Source organism: Aquarana catesbeiana, linkage group LG02, assembly GCF_042186555.1.
Source record: "Aquarana catesbeiana isolate 2022-GZ linkage group LG02, ASM4218655v1, whole genome shotgun sequence".
NCBI classification, from domain to species: domain Eukaryota; kingdom Metazoa; phylum Chordata; class Amphibia; order Anura; family Ranidae; genus Aquarana; species Aquarana catesbeiana.
Genome location: NC_133325.1, coordinates 754262884 through 754282242, shown reverse-complemented (window position 1 = coordinate 754282242; position 19359 = coordinate 754262884). Strand labels below are relative to the sequence as shown.

General features: G+C 42.0%; 1 protein-coding gene across 1 annotated transcript in view; it reads left to right on the top strand.

Moving 5' to 3' along the window:
* Positions 1 to 228: 228 nt before the first annotated feature.
* Positions 229 to 19359, top strand: part of PATL2 (PAT1 homolog 2) — a 73166-nt gene continuing 54035 nt past the window's right edge. The window contains exons 1-5 of the mRNA XM_073617169.1: positions 229 to 571; positions 4966 to 5068; positions 14266 to 14552; positions 15994 to 16065; positions 17478 to 17549. Of these exons, the coding sequence (XP_073473270.1) occupies positions 548 to 571; positions 4966 to 5068; positions 14266 to 14552; positions 15994 to 16065; positions 17478 to 17549 (558 nt within the window). The 5' untranslated portion in view covers positions 229 to 547. The remainder of the gene's footprint in view (positions 572 to 4965; positions 5069 to 14265; positions 14553 to 15993; positions 16066 to 17477; positions 17550 to 19359) is intronic.

Sequence of the window (19359 nt, the reverse complement as noted above, 5' to 3'; positions counted from 1 at the left end):
CGCTCTAATACAGATGTGTTACTGGTCAGATCACCAGGTAAAAAGAAAGGGGGGGGTGTTTAAGGCCTAAAAAGAAAACAAATGCAGCCACCGCATTTAATGATTGGTAAGCTTGAAATATATTACATTTTTTGGTTTAATGTTTAATACCGTCTTAAGGCTCTATTTGTATGAAGGGGTGTTTTTTTGTTTTTTGTTTTTTTTCTTCCTTATTGAACGGTGTAATTTTCTATTACTAGTTATGTGAGAATACCTGTCATGTATGTTAAATAGGGTTTTATCCCAAAAAATACTGAAAATCCTTCTCTTTTGATTGACCTTTATGTTCTGGATAATGAGCGACCCCTTGTATAGGTGTGTAGTAAATGAAAAATGGGTAGAACAGAACATAGATGGGTAGAACACTGTATACAGTCCTCAGACTTCATATATTATGTAGGTATCAGTGGGTGACCGTTTGATTTTCTATGTTCTGTTCTAGACTAAAATTCTAATGTTCTCCATCCACAGATCAGCTCGGGTATTTCAACTTGGTGAAACCTAAACCATGAGTCTCAACTCTGAACAGATTGTAAGTATGCAAGTGTGTTAAGGAAGGCAGGAAAGGATAGAAAACTTACTTTTTTTGGGGGGGGGGAGGAATCAACTAGAGATCTTAGCTGCAGGAAAAACATGCTTATTTGGTAAAACAGGATGAACTGCAATGCCTTGTTAAATGCAGGAGCCAGTAGCATAAATTCCCAAATCATTAAAGTGGTGTAACAAATATCAAGCCTTAAAAAAAATCCACTTTAATAATGGTTATTTCGGTAAAAAAAAAAAAAAAAAAAAAACAGGTCTGGTTACATTCTTTGATGTGAACAGTATATCTTTTAACATTATAGTTCCCCTTTAAAAAAGAAATATAAAGCAAGGACGTATTTTTCATAGTTACTGTAGTGTTTGCTCTAAATTCATTTTGTTGCAATGCATAAAATTTAGTGTGTGTGTGTGTGTTGTTTTTTTTTTTTTTTGTTTTTTTTGTTTTTTTGTGTTAAATATTGAAATGACTAACTAGAGGGTGCAATGTTCAAAGTTCAGTCAATCAGCCTCCCTGCTTAAAGGATTAGTTCACCTTTTTAGTTCCAGCTCCCCTATGTACCAAGAGCCCTTTCACATTGCAGCCGTGGCCACATTGGCTATAAAGCATCACTAGTTTTGGTGCAGGCTGTAATATTATAATTGAATGAAGTTGGTTGCGACCTGCTATTGTATACACTGCTCAAAAAAATTAAAGGAACACTTTGAAAACACATTAGATCTCATTTGGGAAAAATATCATTCTGAATATCTATGCTGATATGGACTGGGTAATGTGTTAGGAAGGAAAGGATGCCACATTGTTTGGTGGAAATGACAATTATCAACCTACAGAGGGCTGAATTCAAAGACCCTCCAAAAATCAAAGTGAAAAAATGATGCAGCAGGCTAGTCCATTTTGCTGAAATTTCATTGCAGCAACTAAAAATGATACTCTGTCAGTGGCGGCTTGCTTTCAAATTTTTTTTTTTTTTTTTTTTTTTTTTTTTGGGGGGGGGGTTGCAAACAAACTGAAGAATACTGAAAAAAAAAACCCCACCAAATGCAGCCACTTGTGCCCCATCATATGCCGCCACTGTGACCCCAGCCCGCCCACTGTGTGCCCACCACCTATCCCATTTTAGTGGCGGGTCAGGCAGCAGGTGACAGCGGCGAGCTGTGTTCTCCATGCGTATCTTCTCGTTCTGCTAGGCGTCCAATCAGGGCGCCTGTGCCTTCAGCCAGGTGACTGGTATTGGACCCGTGCTACCTGATTGGCGGAGAGGCAGTTCAGTGTTAAAAAAGCAAATGTTCATCTGGGTGGACTGCAAGCGCAATGCTCTGTGCTCCAAGTCCTTTTATGAAGCCTATTAAGGCCTATGGCTCTAATTGGGTGCTTCAAAAAACACCCCCGCTGTAATTTAGCCGCCCGGTGTCCGAAAAGGGGCCGGACGCCTGAATAGAGAGTGGCAGTGGCGGCCATGGATAGATTCATGCTGTGCATGAATCTATCCCTTAGTCATAGAGGAGGGGGCAGTGCCTGTGCGCCCTAAATGGCTGGGCTGCACCTGTGCTCAGTAGTTTGTATGGCCCCCCCCACATGCTTGTATGCATTCCTTACAATGTCGTAGCATGCTCCTAATAAAATGAAGGATGGTGTCATAGGGTTTTTCCTTCCAGATCTGGATCAGGGCATCACTGAGCTCCTGAACAGACTGAGGTGCAACCTGGCGGCGTCGGACCGAAAAATGACGTCCCAGAGGTGTTCTTTTGGATTTAGGTCAGGCAACAATGGGGGCCATTCAATGGCATCTATTGCTTTGTTTTCCAGGAACTGGCTACATACACCTTGATACTACAAGAGGTCAGGCATTGTCGTGCACCAGGAGGAACACAGAACCCACTGAACCAGTGTAGGGTTTGACAATGGGTCCAAGGATTTCATCCCCATACCTAATGGCAGTCAAGGTGCCATTGTCTAGCCTGTAGAGGTCTGTATATCCCTCCATGGATATGCCTCCCCTGACCCACCACCAAACCTGTCATGGACGATGTTACAGGCAGCATACATTCTCCACAGCTTCTGCAGACCCTTTCATGTCTGTCACATGTGCTCAGGGTGAACCTGCTCTCATATGTGAAAAGCACAGGGTGCCAGTGGTGGACCTGCCAAGTCTGGTGTTCAATGGCAAATTCCAATCGAGCTCCATGATACCAGGCAGTGAGCACAGGGCCCGCTAGAGGATGTTGGCCCCTCAAGCCACCCTTATGAAGTCTGTTTCTGATTGGTCAGAGACCTTTACACCAGTGGCCTGCTGGAGGTCATTTTGTAGGGCTCTGGCAGTGCTCATCCTGCTCCTCCTTGCACAAAGGAACAGATGCTGGTGGGTTAAGGACCTTCTATGGCCCTGTCCAGCTCTCCTAGAGTAACTGCTTGTCTCCTGGAATCTTCCCCATGCTCTTGAGACTGTGCTGGGAGACGCAACAAACCTTCTGGCAATGGCACATAGTGATGTGCCATCCTAGGGGAATTGGACTGCTTGTGCAACCTCTATAGGGTCCAGGTATCGCTTCATGCTACCAGCAGTGACACTGACGCTAGCCAAATGCAAAACTGGTGAAAAATGATCCAGAAAAGATGAGTAGGGGAAAAAATGTCAGTGGCCTCCATCTGTAATACCATTCCTGTTTTGGAGGTCGTCTCATTGTTGCCCATCTAGTGCACCTGTTCATTTCATTAACACCAAAGCAGCTGAAACTAAGTAACAACCCCCTCTGCTACTTAACTGAACAGATCAATATCCCATGAGTTTAATTGACTTGCTGCTATACTCTGATTAAAAAGTGTTCCTTTGGGTCATGTGCTGTCAAACAGTCTCCCCAAAACGTTTACTGTACTGCGATACAGACATTTGATACGTTCAATCTCGCAAACCTTTGGAATTTCTTGTAAAATTTCAATAAAAATCATTGAAACTGAAAAGTGTTCATTTTTATATATTTTTTTCCGATATATTTTAATCGGTTACACTGATCAGCAGCACTGTTAGGTGGCACTGATTGGCACCACTGGTGGGCATTGATAGGTGGCACTCATGGGCATTGATAGGTGGCACTGGCAGGAGGTACTGGTGGGCACAGATGAGGCATAATTGCCTCTTCCTCTTTGGGACCGATGTCCCTTGCAGATAAGCCAGTGATCGGCTTTTTTTTTTTTTTTCCAGCGTGAGGAGAAAAAAAAACTATTACTGAGCTTTTGTTTACAAGAAAAAAATGGGAAAATCCCAAAAGATATTCTTCAGAGAGGATAAACCGGCGAAAACTAAATATCTTTATTGATTATCCATAAATAAACACATAGTAAATATGAAAGTGTTATAATATACACCCACCTCCAACACATAAATTTAAAATTTAAGACCGAGGTCTTAATGGGACACTGTGACACCGCTGTGTCACTGGGGACCCTATGCGCGTGCCCGGTGGCCGCGATGTCCGGGCACCTGCGATTGCCCGGTAACACAGCAGGACCGTGGATCTATGTGTATAAACCCTGCTAGTCACATTTATACAGTAATCAATGCATTTTTATAGCACGGATCGCTGTATAAATGTGAGTGGTCCAAAAAATTTGTCAAGTGTCTGATATGTCCGCCGCAATATTGCAGTCACAATAAAAATCGCAGATCGCCGCCATTACTAGTAAAAAAATAAAAATAAAAATGCTATAAATCTATCCCCTATTTTGTAGACGCTATAACTTTTGCGCAAACCAATCAATATACGCTTTTTGCGATAAAATATATAAATTGGATATTTATTATAGTCAAAAATATTGTGGTGTGTGTTTGTTTTTTTTTTTTTTTTTTTTTCAAACTTGTCACTCTTTTTTGTTTATGGCGTAAAAAATTAAAAACCGCAGAGGTGCTCAAATACCACCAAAAGAAAGCTCTATTTGTGGGGAAAAAATGAGAACAATTTCATCTGGGTACAGTGTTGCATGACAGCGCAATTGTCATTCAAAATGTGACAGTGCTGAAAGCTGAAAAGTGGCTTGGGCAGGAAGGGGGTAAAAGTGCACTGTATTGAGGTGGTTAATCAGTACAGTGTTCGTCCAAAAAAAAAAAACCCAGAAGAGCAAGCTCATGCATGCTTGGGAAGAGATAATACAACACTACATCATTTCCGAAGTTTTTTTCTGTCATACAAGTGTGTTCGTAACTTTAGTAACCTTTTCATTTTTGATATGAGACTAGCATGCAAAAAAGACTATCATTTTGTCTGATGGTCTCATTGTGTGTACGAGGCTTAAGGGTAATTTGTAATGCAATAACCAAAATAATAATTCAGAGTGTTTACTAATATGTTCATGTTCATGTCCATTATCCTTATTTGTGTTTATCTTAGCTGCCAGAGGACTTTTATCTGGCAGAAGAAAGCTCTATTCTGGAAGAAATGGCAGAAGAGGATGACGAAATTGATCTATACAATGAAGTTACATTTGGATTAGGTAAGATTTGCCATCTAAACCATGTTGATGGACATTGGATAATACAGAATACTAGTATTTCTACTTTTTAATACCTAAGGCCTCATGCACACGAGACGCCGGTGCAAACTCTGCTGAACACATGTTTTTAAAAGCTGAAACCGGCGTGTTTTGCCGTGTTTGCATGCCGCGTTTAGCCGTGTTTTACCGCGTTTGCATCTAGAAGCGTCAGCAGAGAATGACGTTTTGCAACCCAACTTTGGGGCCCCGTATCTCGGGGCCACTTGGTGCTAAGAACCCCAAATTTGGTGTGCTAACAGTGGAACTAGCACTACAACATATCCACTACAATATATCCAAATCCCCCCTGCAATACGGGGCCCCAAATTCGGGTCACAAAATGTCGAGCACTTATGCAGCAGAGAATGACATTTTATGACCCAGCTTTGGGGCCCCATATCTCGGGGCCACTTGGTTCTAGAAACCCCACATTTGGATATGTTATAGTGTTAGTCCAACTGTTGGTGCTAGGAACCCCAAATTTGGTGTGCTAACAGTTGGACTAACACTATAACATATCCAAATGTGGGGTTCCTAGCACCAAGTGGCCCCGAGATATGGGGCCCCAAATTCGGGTCGCAAAATGTCAAGCACCTTTCTGCAGCAGAGAATGACATTTTGTGACCCGACTTTGGGGCCCTGTATCTTGGGGCCACTTGGTGCTAGGAATCCCAAATTTGGATATGTTGTAGTGCTAGTTCCACTGTGTTAGCACACCAAATTACACCAAATTTGGGTTTCCTAGCCCCAAGTGGCCCTAAAGTCAGGTTGTAAAAAACACTTATAAAAGCAAACGCGGTATCCGCATTTAGCCGCGCTTGGCATCTGAAACGTGGAAAACTTTTGCGTCTGAACCCATTTTTTTGCTTCTGGAAAAACGAGCTTAAACTCAACTGCCTAAAAATGCCAAAAAACTAGACTGTGTACATGGACACATAGGATAACATTGAATGGGTTCAGGGGCAGTTGAAAAAAGTGTCCAACTGCCTCTGAACGCGAGTTTAACAGCGTCTCGTGTGCATGAGGCCTAAGAGATGAGACTTTAGGCTCAAGGGATACATGGTGTGGCTCTATCGTTATCTTAGGACTCTACCTACCCAGGGTGTCCTGAGAGGCCACCCAACAGGATTTATTAAGCTTTACTAATTTTCAGTGACCTTGCATCTCCATTAGACCAGGATCCAATGTCTCATTTCCTCATCCTTTGAGCAGTTCACTGAGGCCCAGACTTGTCCCCATTCTAATGCTGGACCTGGGCTATAAACCAGGTGAAACAATGTCAAGATGATCAAGTTACTTCCAAGCATTGCACATTTGTGGTTCTATTCATATAAACTTCTCTAGACAAATGTTGCAAGCACTTACCCAGCCATAACCAATTATCTCCATATGCTGTCTAATAGGTTTTTTTTTTTCTTTGATCATCCCTTCCATCTACTGCACATAATTAAAGTATTTCAGGAAAATACTACAATTGGAAAAAGGCTGTATTATGGCCACTAGGTGGGACTGATGATCAAAGAAGTAAATCTATTAGACATAATACATGGAATTTTATTAGTTTGAATGCTTGGGGCATTTGGTGCTTTCAGTCAGGAAGCAGTATCTGAATGTAACATACAGTAAGCTTGCTTGCTGGCTGACATAGGACTGACCCCAAAGGATACCGTATATACTCGAGTATATGCCAAGTTTTTCGGAACCTTTTTTTTGTGCTGAAAATGCCCCCCTTGGCTTATACTCAAGTCAAGCACTTTTCTGCAGCAGAGATTGACATTTTCCGAGCTGACTTTGGGGCTCCGTATCTCAGCGCCATTTGGTGCTAGGAATCCAAAAGTTGGTGTGCAAGATGGGGCTCCTAACACCAAGTGGCCCCGAGATACTGGACCCAAAAGTCGGTTCGGAAAATGTCATTCTCTGCTGCAGAAAAGTGCTTGCCATTTTCCGAACAGAATATAGGGCCCGTATCTCAGGGCCACTTGGTGCTAGGAACCCCAGATTTGGATCTGTTGTAGTGCTTGTTCCACTGGGTTTGCACTCCAAATTTGGGGCTCCTAGCATTAAGTGGCCCCGAGATACTGGGCCACAAAGTTGGTCAACTGTGTCCATCTGTCATTTCAGGACCCTTTGGGTCCAGAGACCCCAAATTTTGGCTGCAGCTAGGGGGCATCTAGGAACCCTTAACTACCGAGTTTGAAGTTCGGGGGACCTATGGCTGCAAATGGGCATTGTTGACCCTCTTTCCCACTTACAGTAGCTGCGCACTTCTCACCCTAGGCTTATACTCGAGTCAATACGTTTTCCCGTTTTTTTTTTTTTTTGTGGCAAAATTAGGTGCCTCGGCTTATACTCAAGTATATACGGTAAGTCCTCAAAACAACCTTCAGAACAGGAAAATAATCCATTAATAATCTTGCTTTTGCCTTTTCTAATAAAGGCATTTTAAGACTACTGTGTAGCTTCTTTTAATACCTTTTTGGATTAATCTTGCCAGCAGTTTCATTTCTTGGACCCCTTAACCACTTAAGGACCGCCTAACGCCGATTTACGTCGGCAAGGCGGCACGGGCAGGCAAAATCACGTACATGTACGTGATTTGCCTCTCGCGGGTGGGGGGTCCGATCGGACCCCCCCCCGGTGCCCGAAGCGGTCCCGTTCTGTTCCCCGGCGATCCGAGATGAGGGGGAGGCCATCCGTTCGTGGCCCCCCCCTCGCGATCGCCGCCGGCCAATGGGAACACTCCTTTGCTGCTGTATGCTAAACAGCAGCAAAGGAAATGATGTCATCTCCCCTCGGCTCGGTATTTTCCGTTCCAGCGCCGAGGGGAGAAGACATCAATGTGAGTGCACAACACACTACACACACAGTAGAACATGCCAGGCACACAAAACACCCCGATCCCCCCCCCGATCGCCCCCCGATCCCCCCCCAATCACCCCCCCCCCCGTCACAAACTGACACCAGCAGGTTTTTTTTTTTTTTTTTTTTTTTTTTTCTGATTACTGCATGGTGTCAGTTTGTGACAGTTACAGTGTTGGGACAGTGAGTATTACCCCCCTTTAGGTCTAGGGTACCCCCCTAACCCCCCCTAATAAAGTTTTAACCCCTTGATCACCCCCTGTCACCAGTGTTGCTAAGCGATCATTTTTCTGATCGCTGTATTAGTGTCGCTGGTGACGCTAGTTAGTGAGGTAAATATTTAGGTTCGCCGTCAGCGTTTTATAGTGACAGGGACCCCCATATACTACCTAATAAATGTTTTAACCCCTTGATTGCCCCCTAGTTAACCCTTTCACCACTGATCACCGTATAACCGTTACGGGTGACGCAGGTTAGTTCGTTTATTTTTTATAGTGTCAGGGCACCCGCCGTTTATTACCTAATAAAGGTTTAGCCCCCTGATCGCCCGGCGGTGATATGCGTCGCCCCAGGCAGCGTCAGATTAGCGCCAGTACCGCTAACACCCACGCACGCAGCATGCGCCTCCCTTAGTGGTATAGTATCTGATCGGATCAATATCTGATCTGATCAGATCTATACTAGCGTCCCCAGCAGTTTAGGGTTCCCAAAAACACAGTGTTAGCGGGATCAGCCCAGATACCCGCTAGCACCTGCGTTTTGCCCCTCCGCCCAGCCCACCCAAGTGCAGTATCGATCGATCACTGTCACTTACAAAACACTAAACGCATAACTGCAGCGTTCGCAGAGTCAGGCCTGATCCCTGCGATCGCTAACAGTTTTTTTGGTAGCATTTTGGTGAACTGGCAAGCAAGCACCAGGCAGCGTCAGGTTAGCGCCAGTACCGCTAACACCCACGCACGCACCGTACACCTCCCTTAGTGGTATAGTATCTGATCGGATCAATATCTGATCCGATCAGATCTATACTAGCGTCCCCAGCAGTTTAGGGTTCCCAAAAACGCAGTGTTAGCGGGATCAGCCCAGATACCTGCTAGCACCTGCGTTGTGCCCCTCCGCCCGGCCCAGCCCAGCCCACCCAAGTGCAGTATCGATCGATCACTGACACTTACAAGGCACTAAACGCATAACTGCAGCGTTCGCAGAGTCAGGCCTGATCCCTGCGATCGCTAACAGTTTTTTTGGTAGCATTTTGGTGAACTAGCAAGCACCGGCCCCAGGCAGCGTCAGGTTAGCGCCAGTACCGCTAACACCCACGCACGCAGCATACGCCTCCTTTAGTGGTATAGTATCTGAACGGATCAATATCTGATCCGATCAGATCAGATCTATACTAGCGTCCCCAGCAGTTTAGGGTTCCCAAAAACGCAGTGTTAGCGGGATCAACCCAGATACCTGCTAGCACCTGCGTTTTGCCCCTCCGCCCGGCCCAGTCCAGCCCACCCAAGTGCAGTATCGATCGATCACTGTCACTTACAAAACACTAAACGCATAACTGCAGCGTTCGCAGAGTCAGGCCTGATCCCTGCGATCGCTAACAGTTTTTTTGGAAGCTTTTTATTGAACTGGCAAGCACCAGCGGCCTAGTACACCCCGGTCGTAGTCAAACCAGCACTGCAGTAACACTTGGTGACGTGGCGAGTCCCATAAGTGCAGTTCAAGCTGGTGAGGTGACAAGCACAAGTAGTGTCCCGCTGCCACCAAAAAGACAAACACAGGCCCGTCGTGCCCATAGTGCCCTTCCTGCTGCATTCGCCAATCCTAATTGGGAACCCACCACTTCTGCAGCGCCCGTACTTCCCCCATTCACATCCCCCAACGAAATGCAGTCGGCTGCATGAGAGGCATTTTTATGTGCTCCCGAGTACCCCTACCCAACGAACCCCCCCCAAAAAGATGTTGTGTCTGCAGCAAACGCGGATATAGGCGTGACACCCGCTATTATTGTCCCTTCTGTCCTGACAATCCTGGTCTTTGCATTGGTGAATGTTTTGAACGCTACCATACACTAGTTGAGTATTAGCGTAGGGTACAGCATTGCACAGACTAGGCACACTTTCACAGGGTCTCCCAAGATGCCATCGCATTTTGAGAGACCCGAACCTGGAACCGGTTACAGTTATAAAAGTTAGTTACAAAAAAAGTGTAAAAAAAAAAATATATATATATAAAATAAAAAAAAATAGTTGTCGTTTTATTGTTCTCTCTCTCTATTCTCTCTCTCTATTGTTCTGCTCTTTTTTTACTGTATTCTATTCTGCAGTGTTTTATTGTTATTGTTATTGTTATTATGTTTTATCATGTTTGTTTTTCAGGTATGTAATTATTTATACTTTATTGTTTACTGTGCTTTATTGTTAACCATTTTTTTGTCTTCAGGTACGCCATTCACGACTTTGAGTGGTTATACCAGAATGATGCCTGCAGGTTTAGGTATCATCTTGGTATCATTCTTTTCAGCCAGCGGTCGGCTTTCATGTAAAAGCAATCCTAGCGGCTAATTAGCCTCTAGACTGCCTTTACAAGCCGTGGGAGGGAATGCCCCCCCCCCCCCACCGTCTTCCGTGTTTTTCTCTGGCTCTCCTGTCTCAACAGGGAACCTGAGAATGCAGCCGGTGATTCAGCCAGCTGACCATAGAGCTGATCAGAGACAAGAGTGGCTCCAAACATCTCTATGGCCTAAGAAACCGGAAGCTACGAGCATTTTATGACTTAGATTTCGCCGGATGTAAATAGTGCCATTGGGAAATTGGGGAAGCATTTTATCACACCGATCTTGGTGTGGTCAGATGCTTTGAGGGCAGAGGAGAGATCTAGGGTCTAATAGACCCCAATTTTTTCAAAAAAGAGTACCTGTCACTACCTATTGCTATCATAGGGGATATTTACATTCCCCGAGATAACAATAAAAATGATTTAAAAAAAAAAAAAATGAAAGGAACAGTTTAAAAATAAGATAAAAAAGCAAAAAAATAATAAAGAAAAAAAAAAAAAAAAAAAAAAAGCACCCCTGTCGCCCCCTGCTCTTGCGCTAAGGCGAACGCAAGCGGCGGTCTGTCGTCAAACGTAAACAGCAATTGCACCATGCATGTGAGGTATCGCCGCGAAGGTCAGATCGAGGGCAGTAATTTTTGCAGTAGACCTCCTCTGTAGATCTAAAGTGGTAACCTGTAAAGGCTTTTAAAGGCTTTTAAAAATGTATTTATTTTGTTGCCACTGCACGTTTGTGCGCAATTGTAAAGCATGTCATGTTTGGTATCCATGTACTCGGTCTAAGATCATCTTTTTTACTTCATCAAACATTTGGGCAATATAGTGTGTTTTAGTGCATTAAAATTTAAAAAAGTGTGTTTTTTCCCCAAAAAATGCGTTTGAAAAATCGCTGCGCAAATACTGTGTGAAAAAAAAAAATGAAACACCCACCATTTTAATCTGTAGGGCATTTGCTTTAAAAAAATATATAATGTTTGGGGGTTCAAAGTAATTTTCTTGCAAAAAAAAAAAAACTTTTTCATGTAAAAAATAAGTGTCAGAAAGGGCTTTGTCTTCAAGTGGTTAGAAGAGTGGGTGATGTGTGACATACGCTTCTAAATGTTGTGCATAAAATGCCAGGACAGTTCAAACCCCCCCCCAAATGACCCCATTTTGGAAAGTAGACACCCCAAGCTATTTGCTGAGAGGCATGTCGAGTCCATGGAATATTTTATATTGCGACACAAGTTGCGGGAAAGAGACAAATTTTTTTTTTTTTTTTTTTTTTTTTTTTTGCACAAAGTTGTCACTAAATGATATATTGCTCAAACATGCCATGGGAATATGTGAAATTACACCCCAAAATACATTCTGCTGCTTCTCCTGAGTACGGGGATACCACATGTGTGAGACTTTTTGGGAGCCTAGCCGTGTACGGGACCCCGAAAACCAAGCACCGCCTTCAGGCTTTCTAAGGGGCGTGAATTTTTGATTTCACTCTTCACTGCCTATCACAGTTTCGGAGGCCATGGAATGCCCAGGTGGCACAAAACCCCCCCAAATGACCCCATTTTGGAAAGTAGACACCCCAAGCTATTTGCTGAGAGGTATAGTGAGTATTTTGCAGACCTCACTTTTTGTCACAAAGTTTTGAAATTTGAAAAAAGAAAAAAAAAAAAAGTTTTTTCTTGTCTTTCTTCATTTTCAAAAACAAATGAGAGCTGCAAAATACTCACCATGCCTCTCAGCAAATAGCTTGGGGTGTCTACTTTCCAAAATGGGGTCATTTGGGGGGGGTTTGTGCCACCTGGGCATTCCATGGCCTCCGAAACGGTGTTAGGCAGTGAAGAGTAAAATCAAAAATTCACGCCCTTAAAAACGCTGAAGGCGGTGATTGGTTTTCGGGGCCCCGTACGCGGCTAGGCTCCCAAAAAGTCCCACACATGTGGTATCCCCATACTCAGGAGAAGCAGCTAAATGTATTTTGGGGTGCAATTCCACATAGGCCCATGGCCTGTGTGAGCAATATATCATTTAGTGACAACTTTGTGCAAAAAAAAAAAAAAAAAGTGTCACTTTCCCGCAACTTGTGTCAAAATATAAAATATTCCATGGACTCAATATGCCTCTCAGCAAATAGCTTGGGGTGTCTACTTTCCAAAATGGGGTCATTTGGGGGGGGGTTGTGCCACCTGGGCATTCCATGGCCTCCGAAACTGTGATAGGCAGTGAAGAGTGAAATCAAAAAGTTACACCCTTAGAAATCCTGAAGGCGGTGATTGGTTTTCGGGGTCCCATACGCGGCTAGGCTCCCAAAAAGTCCCACACATGTGGTATCCCCGTACTCAGGAGAAGTAGCTGAATATATTTTGGGGTGCAATTCCACATAGGCCCATGGCCTGTGTGAGCAATATATCATTTAGTGACAACTTTTTGTAAATATTTTTTTTTTTTTTTTTTTTGTCATTCTTCAATCACTTGGGACAAAAAAAATAAATATTCAATGGGTTCAACATGCCTATCAGCAATTTCCTTGGGGTGTCTACTTTCCAAAATGGGGTCATTTGGGGGGGTTTTGTACTGCCCTGCCATTTTAGCACCTCAAGAAATGACATAGGCAGTCATAAACTAAAAGCTGTGTAAATTCCAGAAAATGTACCCTAGTTTGTAGACGCTATAACTTTTGCGCAAACCAATAAATATACGCTTATTGACATTTTTTTTACCAAAGACATGTGGCCGAATACATTTTGGCCTAAATGTATGACTAAAATTGAGTTTATTGGATTTTTTTTATAACAAAAAGTAGAAAATATCATTTTTTTTCAAAATTTTCGGTCTTTTTCCGTTTATAGCGCAAAAAATAAAAACTGCAGAAGTGATCAAATACCATCAAAAGAAAGCTCTATTTGTGGGAAGAAAAGGACGCAAATTTCGTTTGGGTACAGCATTGCATAACCGCGCAATTAGCAGTTAAAGCGACGCAGTGCCAAATTGGAAAAAGACCTCTGGTCCTTAGGCAGCATAATGGTCCGGGGCTCAAGTGGTTAAGCAGTAGTATTAGGATTGCACCGATACCGCTATCTGTATCGACAGAGTATTTTCATGAATACTTGTGAAAATGCTTCAAAATCCAATACCTCTGCGATGCGCTTTGAGTCCATACAAAATTATTGGGCTCAAAACGCTCTGCAAAGAATTGCATTTGCCGGAATCACATGCGGTTTCCCACACTGCTCCAGTGTGAACCCAGGCCTGTCAGTGATTTCAGCCTGGATTCACACGAGCTGTGCGGGAAACTGCATGTGATTCAGGCAGGAAGCGCATGGCGTTCCTAAGTCGCATGCAATTCTTAGCAGTGCGATTTGAAACCGTACAAAATAAATCTGTTTTCTGTATCACCGATTACTTGACTGACCTTATCTACTCGTTGGTAAAAAAATGGTGTTGGTACACCCCTTAGTAGTACAGGAGCCAATGTTCCATCAAGCAAATTTTTCAATAGTTTATACAACTACAGTGAGGGGAAAAAAGTATTTGATCCCCTGCTGATTTTGTACATTTGCCCACTGACAAAGAAATGATCAGTTTAACTTTAATGGTAGGTTTATTTTAACAGTGAGAGAAGAACGACAAAAATATCCAGAAAAATGCATTTCAAAAAGTAATCGATTTGCTTTTTAATGAGTGAAATAAGTATTTGACTCCTATGCAAAACATGACTTAGTACTTGGTGGCAGACGTGTAACTAATGAACTTGTTTTAAGATCATGAAGAATCTGAAGATGAAGGCAGTAAAGAGGAGAACCAAAGCAAAAAGGCAGATCAAAAACCCGAGCTGATTTGTGAAGACAAAGAGCCCTCTGAAAAACAGCGAGAGCTGGTAGAATTTGAGGAGACCTCAAATCAAGAGGTGGATTTTGTCACAGAATCCATAAAAGAAGCTGACCTTTCTGTAGAAATGGAGAACCGACCAGAAAGTACAAGAATAGATGATTCTGACTTGGGAGATCCAGCGGTGATGAAGGCCTTTCATGGCCAGCCAGCTCTAGAGGTAATAATCCAGCATTTTGTTTATTATTTCTGTATACATCTTACTATGCTGCTATAAAATAATTCTTCGTATTTGTTATGTTCCCACAAATTGGTCTGATCGCCGGGACCTCTAAGCTGCTATTCACTGCTAGAGGGGTGATCCTATAACCTATATAAATGCTGCACTGTCTACACTTCCACTGTCTGTGGTCACTTTAAAAGGTAAAATCACAGGGGAAAAAATGAAGGTAATGTATAGTGGGTTTGCATATATCTTCAAAGAGAAAATTGGGGTAAATATCAAAAATTGCTTTTTTTTTTTTTTCTTCTACGTTTCCGTCTTCAGCCAGCAGATGGGCGCTCTAGACCCCTATACCATGTTTGACTAGTTCTAAAGAGAAACTTCACCCTTATCTAAGAAAAAAAAAAACAACAAAGGCTTTTTATTTTTAGAAATGTTTAGTAATGGCAATCTACAAATACTTTTTTATTCTTTGCATTATCTTTTATTATTCCTCCCTCTTCGTTTGACTAAGGGCGGATGTATCTCTTCACTTTATGGAACACTCGGTCTACCTCCTGGACATACGGGGGAAGCACTGGTGATGTAGCTGTGCCAGGGTGCATCGGTGAGGCCCTGGTTACATCGCTAGTGCCTCGCTCAACCAGGAAGTGGAAAAACATTCAGTGTAAGTAAAAGGAAAGTGGTATGGAAGTCTTTAAAATTGACACGCACAGCTGCATGCTGATGTGATTTTTTTTTTTTTTTTTTTGTGGCTGGGGAATGCCCACTTCAACTGCTTTTGATAAAAAAAAAATAATCCTGTTTACAGAGCTCAGTAACTAAAGTTGAGCTTCTGCATTGTTATTATAGGAAACCCATAATTCTCAGAATTTTTTGTGATGGGTACCTCCATTTTGCAAAACCGCCTATGTTGGGATCTAATTTTTCTGAATATAGTATTCCCTAAAATAGGAATATATATATATATATATATATATATATATATATATATATATATATATATATATATATATATATATATATATATATATATATATATATATATATATATATATATATATATATATATATATATATATATATATATTTATTTATTTATTTTTTTTTTCTTTTCATTTTAAAATGTATTAAAACATTGGATGGTGTAAGTAGGGCAGTAGGCTGTCAGTAGGTTTTTTATTTTTTTGGGGCTTTGGTAAAATATCAGCAGGGATGACTAGGATGTGTCCAGGCACCTGCCTATGGCTGCCAGTGCAAGGTATTTAAACCCTGGCTGCAGGACATGACTTAATTTGTGGCCCCAAAAGAGCAGCTTATTTCTGTATATGCAGCCTACCCATGTTAAAATAGTCAATAGAGAGGGTTTAGTTGACGGTTTAAATTGCCTCCTTTTACTAAACTTCACCAGGAATACGCCATTTCTTCTGTCTTTCAGAGTGTGGACAGCGCTGTTGTTGATAGTGGAATTGGCTCTACCTGGACAGAGTTTGATACAGACTACGATTTGGTAAACTTTCCTTTTTTGTGTGTGTGTGTTGGGACAAGACTGTCTCAAATGGGGGCAGTTCACACTGAGTGTTGGAAAGAATGATTGTCCGTAAATGTCGACAGTAAAGTTAAATGGAATATTTTGGACCTTTTCCTGGTAAAGATAACCTGGACATCATCCCCTCCTTAGTTTTATTTGATATTGCTAACACTAATGACATTGAATGATAAAAGGAATAGCTTGAGAGGAATCCAATATTTCCAGGACTGGATATATATATCTCTATCTACTGTATCTATCGCATATACCCTAACAAACCCCCCCCCCCCAAAAAAAAAAATCCCCAATAGTTGATTATGCCACATGAAGAACAAATCTTCTTCTTCCTATAGCCGTGGATGTGTTCAAACACTGAAGAAACTTGGTCGTTACATGGCACCCTTGCTTTACCTGGCTCAATAGAAGTAGGTTGAAGACTTTGGGCATCATTCAAGCTGGAAGAGGTTCATTGTTGGGTCACATAACAGGTGTCATTTCAAGTTGGTTATACACTGAGCGAATTTCGTCCAGTTCCTAATGAACTGGCAAAGATTTGATCAGTGGGTGGCCCTGCTGGCACCATTGACTCTACATTTTTTGATTGATAAAACTAAGGAACAAAGTGGAAAATTGTTGGTCTAACAGTGCCTGCATCCAGACAGATGCAGGCATTCTGGTATTTTGACATCTAGTGCTGCTGGCTCCTAGAATACTATGGCCGTTGTCGGAGATTCATCCATCTGCGCTGATAATTGTGGATGGAGGAATCTGTTGGCTCTCATGTCATTCAGCCCACAGATTAAACAAGAGATCTATGAGTGTATAGCCAACTTTAGGCTTTACCACTTTTATACTGTAGTGTAAGATGAGATTTACATAGGGTGTCTTTCTCTGGCTTCAAGCTGATCTGAACTCTATCAACATAAGCTATTTTTAATCCTTATGCTGCTAGCATTAGTAAATAATAAGACGGTATATTGTGTTTTTAAACTGGTTTCTGTCGTAGGCCAAAATAATGCCAGGAAACTTCATGGGCAATTTTTGTTTTTTATTGGGAGGAGGGTCTTTCTCAGTTTCGTGCACCCTCTTGGCTGTATGCCAGAGCTAAGGGCATAAAGATCCCAGGAAGTAAATGCTACCTGAATCTTTTGCTCTTACTAAAGATGGCTTCTGCTGGTAATGTTAGGTGAGTATATTTCATGGAGACATGAATGGGTGAGTTTACTTTTGAATGTTAAAAAATGAAATGGTCTTTTCAGTTTGTAGTGCTCAAACAGTTTAGTTCCACTTTAACTGACCATTTTGAATGATGCTGATGGTAATATACAGTATTATGAAGTTGTAATTGTCTATAACAAATGTACTGTACTTTAATTGTAATTTTCTTCCAGACCACAATGGATTCAAGTTCTTGGCTAGGATCCCCTAAAGTAACATTGACACCTGCTGGACAAATACTAGAGGTATAACTTGCTCTGAATCATTGAGCTTTTGTTTGGGCTTATCGGGGCCAAACTACAGAAAAAACCTCAAGGCCCACCATTTTTTTCCTGATTATTTAATATAATATATATAATGTGTGTGTGTGTGTGTGTGTGTATGTGTGTATATGTATGTATGTATGTATGTATAATTTTTTTTTTTCTGCTTTCAGTACTTTCTGGAACATCTCCCAACTGTCTTAAATACAAAGTGCTTTACTGCACTTAATAATTTTATGTGCCTTTTTAGAAATGTAGCTTACCCCCATAGAAACAGCTTGGTAATTTGGGTTCTCTGTACCATTGGTGCATGTGAGAATAGTCCCAGTCAAACCTGCAGGCTGCAATAAGGCTACTAGATGGCTGTATGGTCAGTTCCTAAAGGGCTCAGTCTCTCTCTAGTAGCAGATAGTAAATCCTCCACAGCAGCATCTCACTAGTCCGAGTGATATTGCAGCTCACCATCCGGTCACACACCGCAATTAGTCCACTCTGCTCTGCACCCAGGTGACTCTGGCTGTTGGCATATCTAGACTCAGCACTAGACTCAGATCCTGGTCACTATTATGCAGCAGTGGTGGTGCATAACGTGATTTAAATCTTGCATCCATAGGGCCAGGTGGAGAGTTGATACTTTCATATAAACCCCAGCAAAAAAAAAAAAAAACTTAGATTAAGTTGGCTAAACAGTTCTTATAAGATCTGTATGACTCAAATGCTTTTTCATTCACGCTTGCTATACATGGATTGAAATTCAGCTGGTTCAGCAGTGACTAGCTGAGTTTAGCTCTATGTATGATCACTGTGGTTGTACAGAAGTCAATGTACTGATCAATTTGTGTTCAACCACCATCAGTTTTAGCCGCTCGATCAGCGCTGCAGGGTATAGACTGCAGTGCTAATCGGCGTATTCTTATGGCAGGGAAGTCTCTCCACTGTCAGAATAGACACTGGGGGGGGGGGGGGGAGGCGTCCCACATGCACCTCAAATGTGTGGATGGGAGAGTCGTGTGTGTGTGTGTGTGTGTGTGTGTGTGTGTGTGTTTGTGTGTGGTGGGGGTTTGTAAGTGCTTAATTGGATGTTGTAAAACCCATTAGGAGAATGTCTGTCTTATTACCCCAGTACCTGTTAATAGCTGTTGTAATGGTCTTTCTAGCTTTTTGAAGTCTAGTCCTACTTTACCTGAAAATTCTCTTTTCATATATCCAGTGCTCAAACTCTATTACTATGTCATAAATGTGGATATGATAAAATTTGTCCTAACACTTTTATACGAAAGGAACAATTGGTTTGATACCAGACATACCTGTGCATTAACTGTACATCAAGTGGATTGAGCACATTTTATCTCCTAAAGAGAATGGACATAAGCTCAAACTCGTGTTTGAGATCTATCAAATCGTGACTTCATTGCATTCAATAATGGTTAATTGTAAAACATGGCCATCTGGAAATATTGATAGTTTGAAAACTGGGAGGGTGTGTCCACTGATATATCAAACACTTCAGCACTGCTACCTCCCACCCCTGTTTTCTTGTGGGTCCCCAAAAGGCTGTTGCATTTGGCAGCTTATGGCTCACAATTTCCATCAAAACCATACCAGTATGTGGAATAATTTGAAGGGGCCAGGGAATCAGATTTGATCTGAGCCAACTGGACTCTGCGCAAGAACTAAGACCAGGTGAACTTTTAAGTACTTTACATTTTTAATCCAATTTTTAATATGTAATGCCTATTTTTCTTTCTGTAAATTTCCTTCCATTTTCTTTCAATTAAATGGTATTTAAAAA